The sequence below is a fragment of the Agrilus planipennis genome, unplaced genomic scaffold (assembly GCF_000699045.2).
Source record: "Agrilus planipennis isolate EAB-ADULT unplaced genomic scaffold, Apla_2.0 scaffold95, whole genome shotgun sequence".
NCBI classification, from domain to species: Eukaryota; Metazoa; Arthropoda; class Insecta; order Coleoptera; family Buprestidae; genus Agrilus; species Agrilus planipennis.
The window spans coordinates 425,870-442,801 of NW_020438861.1; the positions used below are offsets into that span (position 1 = coordinate 425,870).

At 35.8% G+C, this 16,932-nt stretch overlaps 2 protein-coding genes across 3 annotated transcripts; one reads left to right on the forward strand and one right to left on the reverse strand.

Moving 5' to 3' along the window:
- Window positions 1–10,618: 10,618 nt before the first annotated feature.
- Window positions 10,619–11,539, reverse strand: LOC112904145 (motile sperm domain-containing protein 1-like). 2 transcript variants are annotated; one of them, XM_025973486.1, is made up of 3 exons: window positions 11,287–11,539; window positions 11,064–11,227; window positions 10,619–10,995 (listed from the first exon to the last, which is right to left on the reverse strand). In XM_025973486.1, exons 1-3 carry the CDS (start codon window positions 11,417–11,419, stop codon window positions 10,783–10,785), a joined length of 510 nt encoding a protein of 169 aa, XP_025829271.1. In that variant the 5' UTR covers window positions 11,420–11,539; the 3' UTR covers window positions 10,619–10,782. The 2 variants fall into 2 exon arrangements, with proteins under 2 accessions (XP_025829271.1, XP_025829273.1); XM_025973488.1 differs by having other exon boundaries at window positions 10,628–10,980; window positions 11,287–11,533.
- Window positions 11,540–15,518: 3,979 nt separating this feature from the next.
- On the forward strand, window positions 15,519–16,898 carry LOC108735906. Its single transcript, XM_018468124.2, has one exon. It carries the CDS (start codon window positions 15,830–15,832, stop codon window positions 16,760–16,762), a length of 933 nt encoding a protein of 310 aa, XP_018323626.2. The 5' UTR covers window positions 15,519–15,829; the 3' UTR covers window positions 16,763–16,898.
- Window positions 16,899–16,932: the final 34 nt, after the last annotated feature.

Below are 16,932 nucleotides of genomic sequence, written 5' to 3' on the forward strand. Positions count from 1 at the left end.
AATGAAGAAATGCTCATCACTATATGCGCACAAAATGAACTACGAATCAACAACACGTACTACACCCACAAAGCTCAACAGAAATATACCTATGGAAACACAAGAAACCAAAATTCAACAATTGACTTGATCAAATAGAGAAATTCACCCAAGTGAAATATTAGACGTTCGGACTTTAACATAGGCAAATGTAGGGTTGAAACATGGTTTAGTACTATGCAAATATCGTCATGAAAAAGTCTTCCAAAAGAAAAAATCAGCCTTTTACATTGAGAAACTTAATAGCTTTGAAAGACGAATCTAGAAAGCGATTATATGAAAACAGACTCTAAGAAAAACTAAGTAAAACTTAAACAATGAACGAAGAAGACGCAGACAAAATGTGGGAAAACGTAACAATAAGAATAATTGACAGCCCAAAAGAAGCACTAGAGAGCAGAAGATTAAAATTAAATGGGAAAAGAAACGTGGTTTAGAAGTGAATGAATTGTCAAAACAAAAGAAAGAAGCCTACTTTAAGTACATTGCAGCACGATCGACAGAGCAATTCAATGAATACAAAAGAGTTCGGAACAGAATAAATTCATTAATAAAAGAGCTGAAGAAATCCTACTGGAAAACACAAATAGAAGAACTACCCTGAAGAACACCAACGGTTTGGAAAAATAGCATCACCATACCAAACCACAAAAAATGAAGGAAGAACAATCCAGAAAATTACAGAATGATCTCGCTACTAAACGGCACGTGCAAGTTATTTACTAAAATTATTACAACAAAACTAACAGACAGTTGCTATAAGTAAGGAACAACAACGCCTTACTCTATTCAATGTAATCATGAATAAAATTATACAAAGCTTCCCTATATACACTTGTACTAGTAATGGATACCGAAGAGAAAATTCTGAGCTGTTTTTATTCATTCGTATGAAGTATTCCACTTACAATTTTTTTCTTACTAAGAATACATTTTCAAAAATATTCAAATAATAAAAACATTTCCAAAAAAATGTTTTTTACTAGACAAATGTCAAAATCACCAGTAATGATCAAAAAAACTGTAGTGTTGGACTCTCAAAAATTTAGTAATGGACACTAGCAATTATATTTTTATTTATTCTTTTTTCAGATTTACATCGCCGAAATTACTAACAATCATTAACAACAAACAGCTCAAAAAGTATCTAAAGAAGTAACTCATGACCTATATCTTATCAAACTTGTTTTACTAAAAAAGTATATAACATAGTTTAAACAAAACTAGAGAGTTCTGGTACAGAATAATGACCCCGTTTGTTTTTTACTAATGGCTCCTTTATAATCTTTTTAATGTCTTCATAAAAATAAAATAATGTATTTTTATATCTCTAAATAGTTTTGAAACAAGTGCTAACCACATCTTTGGTCTTCCTTGTCGTTATACAGCAAAACGTTTTCTAATTTATCCGGTGAAGAAAATGATTCGGATACATTTAATGAAGAAGCACTTTTATCTTGTCACATAGTTGACTGTTCTTCATTTGAAAGAATTCCTTTCTTTTCCCTTGAAGTTGAAGCTGTTACATTTACATTAATTAAAATAGAATTATCCTCCGTGGTGACATGTTCATATTGATTTCAATAAAACCTCATAAAGTTTTTTAAATTCAATTCTCCTTTTCAGTCATCTTTATTCTGAAAATTTGTTTTAAAATGTTTCCATTCAAGTGGTGGTATATTTTTTTTAAATTCGGATAATACATTCTCTTTTGCAAGTGTTGTGCTTTGATTACATGATAGCTTTGTAAGATCTACAACTTGCCGAGTGGAGATACATTTCGTGTAATTAACATTAGTTTTTTCAAAAGAAAATAGTCCACATTTTCTAAAACCGTTGCGTATTGTACTTTCCATTGCATATTTTTTACAATCCATACCTAGAATGGGTGCAAATGTATAGTTTATTTCCTCCGTTTGAAAATGCTCAAATTTCCATAACCTTACTATTGTCTGCCAACCAGTTTTTAACGGTTTAAAAATCGAAACATCCGCTGGTTGGAAAATATAAGTCGCGTTGAGGAAAAGCGCTACCAGGATCATACCACTACTTCACATAATTCGCTGACTTGTTCAATTAGATGGGCCCTATGACCATCTAAGAAAAATAGAATAAGACGTGGTATATTTTTTTGTTTAAGATATGGCAATGAAAAACATCAGAATTCATCCATCCGGAGTCTGACCGACCCACTGCCCATTCTGGCGGTACAGAATTAACTATGTCCTTCAGGATTTTCTTGTAAGGATATGTTGTCATATTAATCCGATGGGACTTAAACACCGATGAAACTATTGTACAAACTAGAATGGGTGGATCGGCTTGCGAGTTTCGATGATATAGGGACTGTAGGTTTAACCATAATGGGGGGGGGGGTTCTCAAAGAGAAACCAGACTAAGACAAGTCCCTGAAGGAGTGCAGCAGCTCTTTCAGTACTCAGGGTGGCAGAGATCACCAGGATCGGTATAGCACTCTGATGCACAATGATGTGGAAGGCAACGGGAAACCAACACATTATGATCCCGACAAATGTACAACTAAAGAAATTAAATGATGGCGCCCTCTGGGTTAAAATACTCCGAACGTAAACTAGTCCCTCATTCGAATTTGCGGGCGGGGAGTTCTTCGGAGGATGTCATCAATAAGTGCAATAGGGGTAGGTGCAATATTTCACGAGTCGGAGCGTGGAATGTTAGGACAATGAGGCAAGTAGGGAAATTTGAGAGAGTTGAGATGAATAGATTAGAATTAGGTATAGTAGGCATTAGTGAAGTCCGTTGGCCCGAAACTAGAGATTTCTGGAGTGGAGACTTGAGAATAATGCATACAGGATCTGTTGAAGGTAATTCGCAGGTAGCAAGTGCAGAGTGAAGAAAGTTATTTACAAAAAAGCGATAGGATAGTTATGGTTAAATTAAACTCGAAGCCGGTAAAAACGGTATTAGTGCAGGTCAAATGCCTACATCATCTTACAATGATGAAGACGTAGATGCGGTTTATGCAGATATAGAAGACATGTTAAGTTTAGTGAAAAGGTACGAAAACCTAATAGTTGTAGAAGACTTCAACGCAGTAATGAGTGTAGGTAAAGACGGTGCAGTAGCAGGTTCTTTTGTATTAGGCAATAGAAATGATAGGGGAGATAGACTGATAAAATTTTGCGAAAATCATAACTTAACCGTCGTGAATTCAACGATCACGTTGCGAGGCGCTATATGTGGAAGATGCCAGGTGATTTAGAGATATCAGTTAGATTACATACTTGTTAGGCATTGATTTAAAAATCAAGTGAAGGAATGTACGTATCATCAAGGAGCAGATATAGATGGCGATCATAACTTAGTAGTTATGAAGACCAATCTTAAATTGAAAATTCTGGAAAAAAGGGAAGGTAGGAGATGTCTTGAATTAGAAAAGCTAAAATGAAACGAAACTCGTGAAAGGTTAGGTACAAGGACAGACGAAATACTAAAGGAGGCGGGAGAAACGAATGTCAGGTACATAGAGACAGAATGGAACTATATTAAAACGTGCCTAAAGTCAGCCGCTACAGATATACCAGGTCTTAAACTAAACGAAAGTAGGAAACCCTGGATAACAAACGAGATTGTAGAACTAATAGAAGAAAAGCGAAAATACAAAAACAGGACAGACGGAGAAGGGCAAAAAAGATATAAGCCTATAAATTGGGAAATAAGTAGGAAGTGTAGGGCAGCTAAGGAACAGTGGGTTGATAGTATGTGTAAAGAAGTAAAAGAAAAGTTTGAAGTAGGTAAAACAGATGAGGCTTATAGTATGATTAAAAGGAATTTTAGAGATGTAGAATACAGTAGTAATAATATAAGAGACGAGGCAGGGGTCATTTTGATAGAAAATGAGGAAAAGGCAGATAGTTGAAGTAGACATGAAGTAGGAGATATATTAGAGAAGGAAGATATTGTAGAGATGAACTAGCTTATCCCATAATGAGAGAAGAGTTCGATGTAGCATTAAAAAACTTTAAGAATCTAATAAGGCGCCAAGTGTAGATGGGATAGAGGGGGAAATTCTGAAACATGCAGGACAAGAGGTTATAGATCGTTTGTTTAAGCTAGTTAATCACATTTACGAGACAGGGAAAGTCCCATAGGATTATAAACGGAACGTAGTAGTAACCATACCTGAAAAGAGGGGTGCGGATAGGTGCGAGATATTTAAAACAATTAGCTTAACTTCCCATGCGTCAAAAATCTTAACTAGATTTGTAGAGAGAAGGATGGAAAAAAGGGCGGAAGGACTATTAGGGGAAAATCGATTTGGGTTTAGAAAAAATAGAGGAACGCGGGAGACCATTCTAGCTTCACGGGTAACAATAGAGAAAACTATAGAAAAAGTAAAGAGTGCGTACATAGGATTTGTAGATTTGAAAATCGCTTTTGACAATGTTAAATGGAACAAGATGTTAAATATACTTAAAAATGTAGGGATGAGTTACAAAAATATAAAAGTGATACTTAGTTTGTATAAAGAGCAACAGGCAGTTATAGAGCTAGGGCTGCAACGTAGAGAAGTAAATATTAGGAAGGGAGTCAGACAGGGATGCAAACTGTCACCGCTACGTTTTAATCCATATATCGAAGACGCGATCAACATCATTAAAGACAGTAAATCTGTCGGGATAGATATACAGGGGCAACAGATTAGTACGCTTAGATTTACAGATGATATAGCAGTATTAGCATCTACCAAGGAGGACTTGGAGATAGCTTTAAATAAAACGGAAGCGGTACTGACAAAATAGTACTGTATGAAAATAAATAAAAGTAAAACTAACTTGTACTTTTCTTTATAAAACGGAAGCGGTACTGACAAAATAGTACTGTATGAAAATAAATAAAAGTAAAACTAACTTGTACTTTTCTTTCTATGCTTACGAACGGTTAATTTAGAAAATCGAAAAAGGTTGTTAAAGGTGTATGTTTGGAGCGCGGCGTTGTACGGATGCGAAACATGGATAGTGGCCGCGGCGGAGAAGAAAAGCTTAGAAGCGTTCGATATGTGGTGTTATAGGCGAATAATGAGAATAACGTGGATAGAAAAGGTTAGAAATGAAGGGGTATTAAAAAGAATAGGAGAACAGAGGGCTCTATGGAAATCAATACGAAATAGGCGAGATAGTCTGGTAGGACACCTTCTCAGGCATGAAGGTCTAGTCAGAGACATATTAGAGGTAGAAACAGGAATTAGGAGGGGTAGAGATAGACCTAGATTAGATTACTTCGCAAATAGTTAAGGATGTGAATTGTTCTAGGTTTAGGGAAATGCGAAGTTTAGCTCAGGATAGGAAAGAGTGGAGGTACGTGTCCAACCAGTTTTAGGACTGACGACCTTATGATGATGATAATGATGAAGTATTTTTCTTTAAACATCTAATAAGGGAAATAATGATTTTAGAGTACTTTTTTATAAATCTACAGTAGTGCTGTTTTAGCCTAAAAATGTTTTAAGATCTTTTACCGTTTTTGGGGCCGAAAATTTGTTGTTGAGGTTAGGTTTAATACCTTCAGTGTTCTAAAAATGAGAATTATTTTCTTAAAAATTTACGTCTTTCAGTATTTGAAAAACTTGTTTTAGATGTACTACTTGTTCGTGTAGTGATTTTGAATATATAACAATGTCGTCCATGTAAATAAAGGCAAATTTATATAAGAAGTCACGTAATACCGTGTCCATAATGGGTTGGAATGTAGCGGGTGCGTTTTTGAGTCCGAACAGCATACATTCATATTCGTAATGACCGTAGAAATGGCAGTCTTTTCTGTACTCTCTTTGTGGAGAGGGATTTGCAGAAAGTCAGAAGTTAAATCTTAAGTAAAGCAATAGGAATATTTTCCTAAACAGTCTAAAACGTCTTAGATTCTTGGTAAAGGGTATTTGTCTTCTATTGTCTTTTTCTTCAATTTACGAAAGTCAATGACCATGCGCCATTTATGTTTTTTCTGATGCGTCCATCTTTTTGGTACTATTCAAATAGGAAAAGCATAAGGAGAAATAGAAGGTTCAAGTACACCGTCATTGAATAGTTTTTTGACCTGATTTTAAATTTTGTCTTTGAGTTTTTGAGGGTAATAGAATTTTTTTTTAATAAACAAGTGAATCGTCAGTTGTCCTGATGTGATGCGCCGAAAATTTTCTGAAAGTCGAAAACTCATGTAACAAGGGAATGTATAATTTGTATTGTCCTTTAATTTTTCCTTGAACCGTTTTGACTTCGAAACGTTCTTTATATAAATAATCAGAAAAATATTTGAAAGCTAGAGAAGAGTTCATATTAGTGTCTAAAACTCCGCTATTTTGCAGTCGTATTCGTTTGATTAAATGTATAGTAGTCTAGGTGTTTTTACTAAAGCATTGTTAACTTCTTCTAAGTCAATGTAATTTTGTCTGTCGAGGCCTGTGAACCATAATTTTCATTTTCAATTTCTTGGGTGGTATTTTCGTCAACAATACCGTCGGTGAAATTGTCAGATTCATAGGAGGTATCGGTATCAAGAGGTTGTACGAGTAGATAAGCATTTCCGTACTCATCATAAACGTACGAGTCTTGTTCAACATTTGTTAATTCTTCGACTAGGAAATTGAGTCTTGCTGATTTTGGAAATTATTAGGTCTTTGATTTTGGATGTTATTTGGTCGTCTAAATTGAGAGACAGTTCTCATAGAAACGTCGCCAGTATTTGCAGGTCTTTACGAATTATTTTGATGTGTATTCCTGTGTTGTTGGAATACCGGACTTTTTCGAATGACCTACCATTTGCCTATATATCTCTAATTTCTTATTTTCGTAGTCTAATCCTTTAGAATAATTAAGAGCCTGTGTTAAAGAAATTATTATTTTTAAATCTGAATAATAGGGTTCACCTACAGATAATTTAAAAATACTAAGTGGCAACCCGATACACGATTTAAGAGATATGAATATAATGATTATACGAATGAGAACGGAGACAAAAAGATTTTGGTCTTGCAATTCTACCATAGAAATCGATCTTCTCTCAGAATATAGTGTCCTGCAACTAACTGAGTATCAAAGCGTTTAAATGAAAGATAAAATGGCATAATAGACTCACTTTCGATAACCGGTTTGGTTCCGTTTAATCAAACACCCAGTATGTACATATAGGGAAGAGCGGGCTTTAATAAACCTTAGCATTTTTTTGTATATATATTTATTTTGTTTTCTTGCAAAAAACAATAATTTTTAGAAGATTGGAGGTTGAATGTTATGTTTGATGCCGCTATAATTAGTACACTCAACTCTTTTTGATCTTAGTAGGAAAAAAAAACACCCACAACAGTTATTTAAAAAATTACAAGACAGTTTTATAAATAAAAATAAAATAACCACACTATAAAACTTATGGTAGAGAAGTAAATATTAGGAAGGGAGTCAGACAGGGATGCAAACTGTCACCGCTACGTTTTAATCCATATATCGAAGACGCGATCAACATCATTAAAGACAGTAAATCTGTCGGGATAGATATACAGGGGCAACAGATTAGTACGCTTAGATTTACAGATGATATAGCAGTATTAGCATCTACCAAGGAGGACTTGGAGATAGCTTTAAATAAAACGGAAGCGGTACTGACAAAATAGTACTGTATGAAAATAAATAAAAGTAAAACTAACTTGTACTTTTCTTTATAAAACGGAAGCGGTACTGACAAAATAGTACTGTATGAAAATAAATAAAAGTAAAACTAACTTGTACTTTTCTTTATATAACGGANCGGTGTCGGTGTCGGTGTCGGTGTCGGTGTCGGTGTCGGTGTCGGTGTCGGTGTCGGTGTCGGTGTCGGTGTCGGTGTCGGTGTCGGTGTCGGTGTCGGTGTCGGTGTCGGTGTCGGTGTCGGTGTCGGTGTCGGTGTCGGTGTCGGTGTCGGTGTCGGTGTCGGTGTCGGTGTCGGTGTCGGTGTCGGTGTCGGTGTCGGTGTCGGTGTCGGTGTCGGTGTCGGTGTCGGTGTCGGTGTCGGTGTCGGTGTCGGTGTCGGTGTCGGTGTCGGTGTCGGTGTCGGTGTCGGTGTCGGTGTCGGTGTCGGTGTCGGTGTCGGTGTCGGTGTCGGTGTCGGTGTCGGTGTCGGTGTCGGTGTCGGTGTCGGTGTCGGTGTCGGTGTCGGTTCATTGAACAGACAGACTTATGCAGGATGTCTTTGAAATAGGTGACAAGCTTTGGAAGGTATTAGCTAAATGCAATAGGAAATGATGAGTAAAACAGCCTAATTAAGGGACAAAAAAAATGTAAGAGAAACAGAAGTTATAATCCGAAGTCTACCCTGGGCGTGAACTGGCAACACAGGTATTAGTACAGTAAATTGCGATAACAAACAAAAATTAACTATAACAGTACATACACACATACATACATACACTACAAATATTGTTCGAAATTCGAACCCCGTGGTAGAAAACAGACTTCGAAACGTCTACCAAACTTATTTCTGAGTCGCGCAAAAACTTCCGGCATTTGACGTATTTTATTTGCAGCGATCGTCACACGATTATGCGAAACATTTGCACTGATGTTTGATACACGCGCTGCTTTATACAACATCATCATAAGATCGTCAGTCATAAGATTGGTTGAACATGCACCTCCACTCTTTCCTATCTTGTGTTAATCTTCGCATTTCCCTAAAGCTAGAGCAACCCGTATCCTTAACTATTTGCAAAAAGTTATCTACTCTAGGTCTACCTCTACCCCTCCTAACTTCCGTTTCTACCTCTAAAATGTCTCTGACTAGACCTTCATGCCTGAGAAGGTGTCCTACTAACCTATCTCGCTTATTTCTTATTGACTTCCGCGTAAAGAAACATTCATCCATAAACAACGCCATATGGAAAAAATCTTACAAATTTTTTTTGTCGCTTACCCATGCTGCTGTACCATGAGTTTCCCTATTGCTTCTGGTTCACAAAACACCCTGTATATTATGTAAAATATATATTAATTAGTGCCCATTGAAACCTATAACAGTTTTCAAATAAAAATCAAAAAGATTTTATAGTAACTTTAAGATAGTAAAAGTCAAAAACGATCTGTGAGTTCTGCTTTTCCTGAACATAAACATTAATTAAAATTTTAAGCAATTTCGACCTTTGCGAATACTTAAACAAATCATGAGCATGTTCGAACGCAACACGTCTCAAATTATCACTTACAAACAGTAAAATTTTCATGTCTATGAATAAAAATCTCAAACCTATGTTCAAAAAACTGCTTTTTTACGGATTTTTTGCATTGAACGTTCCATTTTACACTGGTCCAGTTGTTTAAAATGGAATAAAATTCAGTTAGATATTCCTAACACATGCATCTACCTAGTTTTCCCTACCTCTACATACTTACATTATGCATTTTGACTAATTCCACTAGCCTAACTGTACTCGCAACTTTCTGTCTACCTTGGGTATGGCTGTGTTGCCTACGCAGTTATACCACTTTCATGAGACAGGCGCTATCCGGTATAATAAGTAATCACGACTCTGACTACAACGTATACAATAATAGTACATAGGAAGGTACCTACCAAAGCCAAATTAGCAACTTACAACAATTTATATATATATAGTGAATTTACCTTTACCTAAACATAAAAATTGCCACAATCAAATGTATAGCTGTAAAAAACGGCAATGTGAATATTGTAGACAAAGCATTAAATCGAAAATCACGCCAAGTTTCTAAATTATTATTTTTGAGTCTTCAACATACATTAAAAAAAAATATCTAGGAAACTAGGAATCCACAGTGGAATGTAAGAATAGTCCATTATGAAATCTATTGATAAATAAAAATCAAAAACCAATATCAGACAAAAAAGTTGAATCTACGAAACAATCTGTAAAAAATGTGATGCTATCTTTTAAGTCAAACAAGTAGTAAAAGAAATTAAAATTAATGAACACCTAAAAACAAAAATTTGATAGGAAACTAGTAGTTGAGAGGTTCAGACCATTACATTACTTTGGGACACTCTGACTTTATAAGACACATGCTACATATAGTTGTAATGCTATAAATAAAAGCAAAAATTATCATTACTAGAATTTCTGAAAATCAATAACACTTAATACAAACAGTCAAATTAATGAACAACCAGAATAGAATAGAATCAGAAATCTCTTCCTCCCCACTCATTTTAACTATAATTTGTACGGAAACTTAGTATTAAGATATCCGTGATGATTGCATAGATAAAAACAATATTATCGAGAGAAATAATGGTAATTGGTAAACTCTTCCAAGTCAATCTTGCATTGAAAATTCTCACAATGTAATGAGCGAAACACATATTCACATTAATTAAAGAACTGTTTTTATTTTATTTCAATGTTTTTCTGATAAGAAACTTCCACACTGTTTCAATGCCTTTTTATTGTAGTTAATATGTTTGTCTAGTAAATTCATAAAATTTGAGTATTTAATATTGTCTATTGGTACCTTTCTAGGTGCATAAACCTTAAATTTAGATAAATTAGTAAATGACCACATGAAGATAATTGTTCACATATCACAATCATTTAATATGATGTATTAATATACATGGTAGCTTTTCCCCATAATATACAGAAAAATTTGTATTAGATTTCAGTGTTTACTAACTACTGAGCATGATAGTATCTACCGAAATATGTCAAGCTTATGAAATAAACCCATATATTTATTTTAATTATTTTTTATGTGCATTAATTATATTTCATAATATGTAAAACATTTTCAATTTTATTTTTATTAAAAAATACCTTTGAATGTTTTTAATTGGATACTGAACATTCCGTGGTTCATCTAGATCTTTTTCTGCATGAGGTAAAGAGTGAAAATTATCACCATCATTTGAACTAGTATCGGATTCTGCTTGTAACAATTTAGATTCTATATCCCTTTTACCCAATACCTGAAGACATATATTCTTGAAAAGATAAAATTGAAATTCCACCTCAGTATTTATGGCAATGATACATGTTGATTAAAGCTCACCTGTTTGGTTGTATGATCTTGCAAAGTAATTCGAAATTTGTCCGTAATATTACAATGAGCTAATAAAGGCATTGTATGTCTTATAACAATATCGACACATTTTGATGGTCCAATACTACCTTCTGGGTCTATCACAGTATATTTATTAGGAGATGTACACAAAACTACAAACGTATTTCTAATTTACCAGTTCAATTATGAAGTATAATGTAATCATCATTACCTTTAAATCTAACAGGGAATTCATACGGATTATACAGTGTCAGCAGTTGTTTATGAGTCTGTCTTGAATTAAGATAGAATTTTAAAGCTGGTGGAAATACGAACACCGGTAGTTTCTGAATATTTAAATCCATATTTTAAACACAATAAACTTTTAGACAAATACTTTTGACACATAAACAAAAATAAATGAAATTGGAGATTACCTGGAGATTACCCATAGATAAGAGCATAGATAAGAGAGATTACCTTAGAATAATGGAATCACCTATAGAATCATGGTACTCATCATCGACGTTTACTAATGGACATGCCTTAGCGGTCAGAATTGTGGTACAACAAAAGAAAGAGGTGGAATTAAGTTTCGGACAATATCCATCTCTCTCACGATGGTGCATAAGCGTGTCATGAAAGAGATAGCATTAGTCCGAAACCATATGCCATCTCCCTCACTTTTTGAGCCACGAAATTATTACGACATACGGCTAAGGCACGTCCAAAAAAATATATATCTGGCTACACGGCCGCAGCTGGGGAGGGGGCATTGTGGGGCAATGCCCTACCTTAAAAATACCAAGAGCTAAGATAAATTATTAGGTATTTAACTTTTCCGAACATACCACATTAATTTTATATTATAATAATTCTTTGTTCTGTGTATAGGCGGCTTTGGCGGCTGCTATTTAATAATATCTGTGATGCAGAGGGGATTCCCCGATTGCAATATGAGCTAGTGAGTTTACAGAAACAATGATATAAATGGGACCTAGAGGTCAGTGATATAGGATTCTGTTAAAACCCTTGTCTCATAGCTTAGCAGCTGTTTGACGTCATAACACCAAATCACCTACTTTGTATTCAGTTGCAACCTTTCGCCGTTTATCATATCTCGCCTTCATTTGACTTGACACTCTTTTCAATCCCTCGCCCGCCTTACGCCTATTTGCTTGCAAGCGCTCTCGCCCTGCTCTAACAGTGTCATCACTCCTTTTTAAATCAACTGTTCACCTAATCCGATATGAGAACAATCGGTCTGCTGGAGAAAATTCAGGGCTGGTATTTTCGTTTGATCGATTCCCCATCAATGCCCTTCTCATTCATAAAACGCTCTGCTAGTAAAAGCTAATCCCCCATCGGTTATTACACGCCTTGGGTACCCAAACTCGTCAAATGTTTTTGTTTAGTGTTTCCTCGAGGAGGGGAAATCTTCAAAAAACACTCCCGAAAGAGGATACTGCCGGATTCGCCGAAGCGAAACCGACTAAAACCCTTCCTCGAGTAGGGAGACCAACAAGAAGGTTGTACATCCCAAGGGAAGGTTCTTTGGTAAGAGGAGAGGTATGAGTGGGGAGGGGAGTGTCTCCCACCATGAAGAGTAGGGTGGGCACTCGCGCTAAAAAATGAAACCAGAATTAAGCAAGGGTGAACAGCTCATAAGAGAATGTGGCAGGGTCTTCTGAAACAGTCGTTTAGTTTAGGAGGAAAGTCGAGTAGTGTCTAGATAGACAGATTAGAGTAATTCCGTCAGCGCCAAGGTTTTCTCTTTCTCAGAGATCGGATGGTGAAGAAGATTTCAAGGAGGGACGTGTGTTTGATGTTGGAAGCAGTGGGGACGAAATTTAACAAGCGGAAATTACGTATTTCCTCTTAATAGGAGGTCAAGAATATCTGCGGGGAGAGTTTTGTCTGGGGCGGACGTGGGGTGGGATGTAGTAGAGAGCTCGATGGCGCTGGTAATGTCGTTTGAAAGGAGATTCAGACCTTCGTCGAGTTTCACTATTGTGCGAATTAGGGTGCACCTGCATGAAGATGTTTCGAGGGTGTAGCGGATGTGTAGCCAGTCTAGTGAAGTGGTTGGATTTCGGGGGTTGTTGGTTGGGCGGCCGACATTAATTATAGCTGGAAAGTGGTCCGAGCTAAGTGCGTTAAGGACGATAGGAAAATGTAGAGGACGATAGGAAAATGTAGAGGATGTCAGGGAATTGATTGTGAGGGTAGAGAGAAATGTGGGGTTAGGGGGATTCAACTGTGACTGAAGTCGAAAACTTTGGCAAGAAGGAAAGTGCCTTTTTTATTGGTTTGTCTACAGCCCCAAAAGACGTGTTTAGCGTTAAAATCGCTTGCGACGATAGTTGGAACGCCTGGAGGGAGGAGAAGGAGGATGAGTTCAGAAAAGTTTCTATCCGAAGGCGAGGTGTATAGAGAGATAATCTTAAGAGGGCCGGAAGTTAGTGAAACTTCGATGCCAACTGTTTCTAACGAGTTTGTGACCAAAGAGATAGGCCTGTGTTTTAAGGAATTCCTTACATGAATGGCGACACCGCCGGCACTGCCGTTTTCACGGTCCCTTCTGTAGGATGAGAAGTTTGATACGAAAAGTTTGATTTTTTCGGGCAGGTGAGTTTCGGTGATGCAAACAACACCGATTAACTTATCATCGAGGAAGCGCTCGAGTTCAGTCAATTTACCTTTAATGCTTTGCGCATTCCAGGTACTATGCAGAGATTGTTTGGGTGGGCGGTGTTAGACATTGGTGGTTTGTTGTAGGGCGGCGATAATGTGACGACCATGGTTTGGACAATAACTTGAAGTTTTTGTTCCAAACTTGGGATTGCAACAACAGCTGGAGAAGTGCTTGTGTTGCGCTTTTGGGTTGGAGGAGGGGGGACAGTTCTTACTACCTTGACGTGGGGTTTTTGGGGAGGCATTGCCAAGGTGGTAGCAGAAGTATGGGGGTAGTTCTTGTGCCTTGGGAAGCAACAGGAGTGACGATTTTCTTGGGGGGGAGGGGAGGTCTTTTTGGGAACCTTGGGACAGCCGCGGTAGGTGGCCGACCGATAACGACATGAAGGTCACGATCTTGCTGGAGCTGGTTTGTAGAAAAATGGACTTTGGATTTGTCCAGAAAAGAGGATAAACGACGAAAATCATCAATAAAGAGGGGATGTTGTTGTCGTGGGCGCTTGTTGGCACGTTCGCCGGCTTTGACGAAGCCGTCGTTCTCTCGTTGGTCGGTGTGCGGAAGACGGTTAAAGGAGCTGTCGGAAATGGCCTTGAACGACTTAGAACTTGGCATTGAATCCATTTGGGAGAAAACTGCGTCGGTAAGGGAGCAGCGGATGAAGACTCAATGTCTTCGGTTATGGGGATAGGTGATTGTGGGGATGAATGTAAATGAATAAATTCGTTTACTTCGACGAGTTTAGCCTGAAGGGCAATGGCGTCCGCAAGAAAAATCCCTCCAAGACTGCGGAGCTAGCGACTAAACAGAGGGGTATCGAAATACGCTCAATTCTGCAGTCGTGTAAATCTAGCACTCGATATAAATAATCTTCTGATTCAAACAATAAACTGTTCTGAATATGTAAATATAATAATTGTGCCTACATTAGTTGTGTTAAAAAAAGGAAAATTATTTCGAGTGCAGATGGAAATTTAATGTCAATTTGTTCGAAAACTATTAAAGATATCATAAATTAATTGATTACAATCGATTACGCGACATTTGTGCCTGAAGGCTAAGCTATTATGGTAAGCGGAATTTGTTTGTATATTATTTATTAGTAATAATTACAAATAAATAAATACTTATCGTTAATTTTTCATCGACATTACATAGAGATAAAGCGGTCGTGTGGTCAGTAGTTGTCTTTTTTATAGAATTTTTATTGGTCTACGTCATAGTCTTGCAGAAGCGGAAAAATAAGGGAAAGATACAGGTATTGACTTCAAGGTCGTTTTCTCTCTTTCTAGAGAGTGGTCAATTTCATGAGAGAATTGCTCAGTCCATTTTCTATGTCTATGATCGAAACAATACATTCGTGTCATATATTAGAAATTGTTTATTTATTTTATTTATTTAAGAAAAATTACAACAGGCCTGAGGCCCAAGAAAGTTAGAATTTTATACATAGGCATACTGATATCACTTCTCTATAATGTAAATCTTTAATCTATGATCATGTCATCATATCACTATCTATAATTCATCAGTGGTACACAGGGATTCGTATTAGTAATATCAATGAATAATGAAGTATTATAGGTAGTTATTAATAATAAATAACATAAGGATATATTCTGCTTACCATAATACCTTTGTCTTCAAGCACAAATGACGAGCAATCGATCTGCGTCAATTAAATTAGGATATCTTTAATATTGTTTGAATAAATTGACATTGAATTTCCACTTGCGCCCGAAACAATTTTTCCTTTTTTTAACAAAAATAGTGGACGCACAATTAAACTACTTACGTACTTAAAAACTGCAAATAACACATAATTTAATGGTAAAGTTTAAATCAGCGAATTATTTATATCGGGTACCAGATTCATACTACTCAATATAGGCGTCCATTGGCAACACTGCTTAGGTGCTTAGTAGGCGTTAGTAGGCTGTCAAAACCCATAAATAATAAGGCTTATGGCAAATTTAAAACGGACATAAGATAGCAGAATAAATAAGTTTAATTTGTACAAATAATAAGCAAGTTGTATGTGCAAATTTACCTATTAATAATTAAATATACAGTGTAAGATAAAATGTCTAAAAATGTTGATTCACTCCAATTACCTTCAACTGAGATGTTTGATGGAAGTGTAGTCGATTCCTGTAACATCCAACAGAAAATTAACAACTTATTAGAAACTATTAAGCAGGAACGGCTAAAGTTTAATTCCTACTGTATTCTAATCGAAATAATATCCGATTCGATAAAAAACAATTCTATCAGTGAAAATGTGAAACAAAAAGTTGAAAAGGTGGTATTTACAGCCAGAGTGAATACTTGTTTAGAAATAAAAAACTTAACTGCATATGAATCTCTTAGCTCACAACTTCTAGGGGTTTTAGAAATTTCTCCCGTTGAGTTAACTTCTGAAGAACGTTATGAATTGAAGAATGTAGTGCAGCAAACATTGTCTAAAAGATTTTCTGATTTTACCTGTAATTTAGAAAAAGCAAACATACCCCAGTATGATTCAATGGATTCTCATTTAAAGTTGTCCTCTTATTTGAACCCAAGTCTTCCTGTAAAAATTTTGTTTGAAGAAAAGCTTAAGTTAAATAAGCAACAGGATTTATACTATAAAAATTTGATACAGTATTATAAAATATTGGAAGATTTTATAAAACTACGTGTGAATAAATTTCCAAGTTGCTGTCAAGGAAAAGTACAGGAATACAACTATTTAAACAAAATGTATGGATTACGAGCTGAAGTTTTAAATAGTAAGGTCAATTTAGGAATTTTTACGGAGACAAAATCATCTTTAGCATCTTATAAAGGGATTATAAAAGAATTAAAAGAACAGCAGAAGAAATCTAAATATGAAATTTTAAAACTGAGAGAACTAAAGGAGCAGTACCTACAAGTGTCTAATAAACAATTCAATGAAATTTTAACTAGTTATAAACACTATAAGGCTAGTTATGAAAAAATAAAAATACTGCATGAAAAATTAAATTTGAGTTAATTTTTAAAACAGCCCATTTATGTTTTATTAAAATTAACTGTGCACATTATATGTTTACTTTAGTTAAGAATATTTTATGTAATGAAATAATTATACAAATGCATTAGTAATATAAAGACTGGCTTTTGCAAATGTAATTTATTTAAATTTAAATAAACTTCTACATATTT

Bases quoted from the DNA above. Each gene is read 5' to 3' on its own strand.
- LOC112904145 (XM_025973486.1), bottom strand. From the start codon at position 11,419: ATGGATTTAAATATTCAGAAACTACCGGTGTTCGTATTTCCACCAGCT. The intron at 11,228-11,286 runs GTAATGATGATT...ATACGTTTGTAG, and splicing joins ATTCCCTGTTAGATTTAAAG to TTTTGTGTACATCTCCTAAT. The intron at 10,996-11,063 runs GTGAGCTTTAAT...TATCTTTTCAAG, and splicing joins AAGATCATACAACCAAACAG to AATATATGTCTTCAGGTATT.
- LOC108735906 (XM_018468124.2), top strand. From the start codon at position 15,830: ATGTCTAAAAATGTTGATTCACTCCAATTACCTTCAACTGAGATGTTT.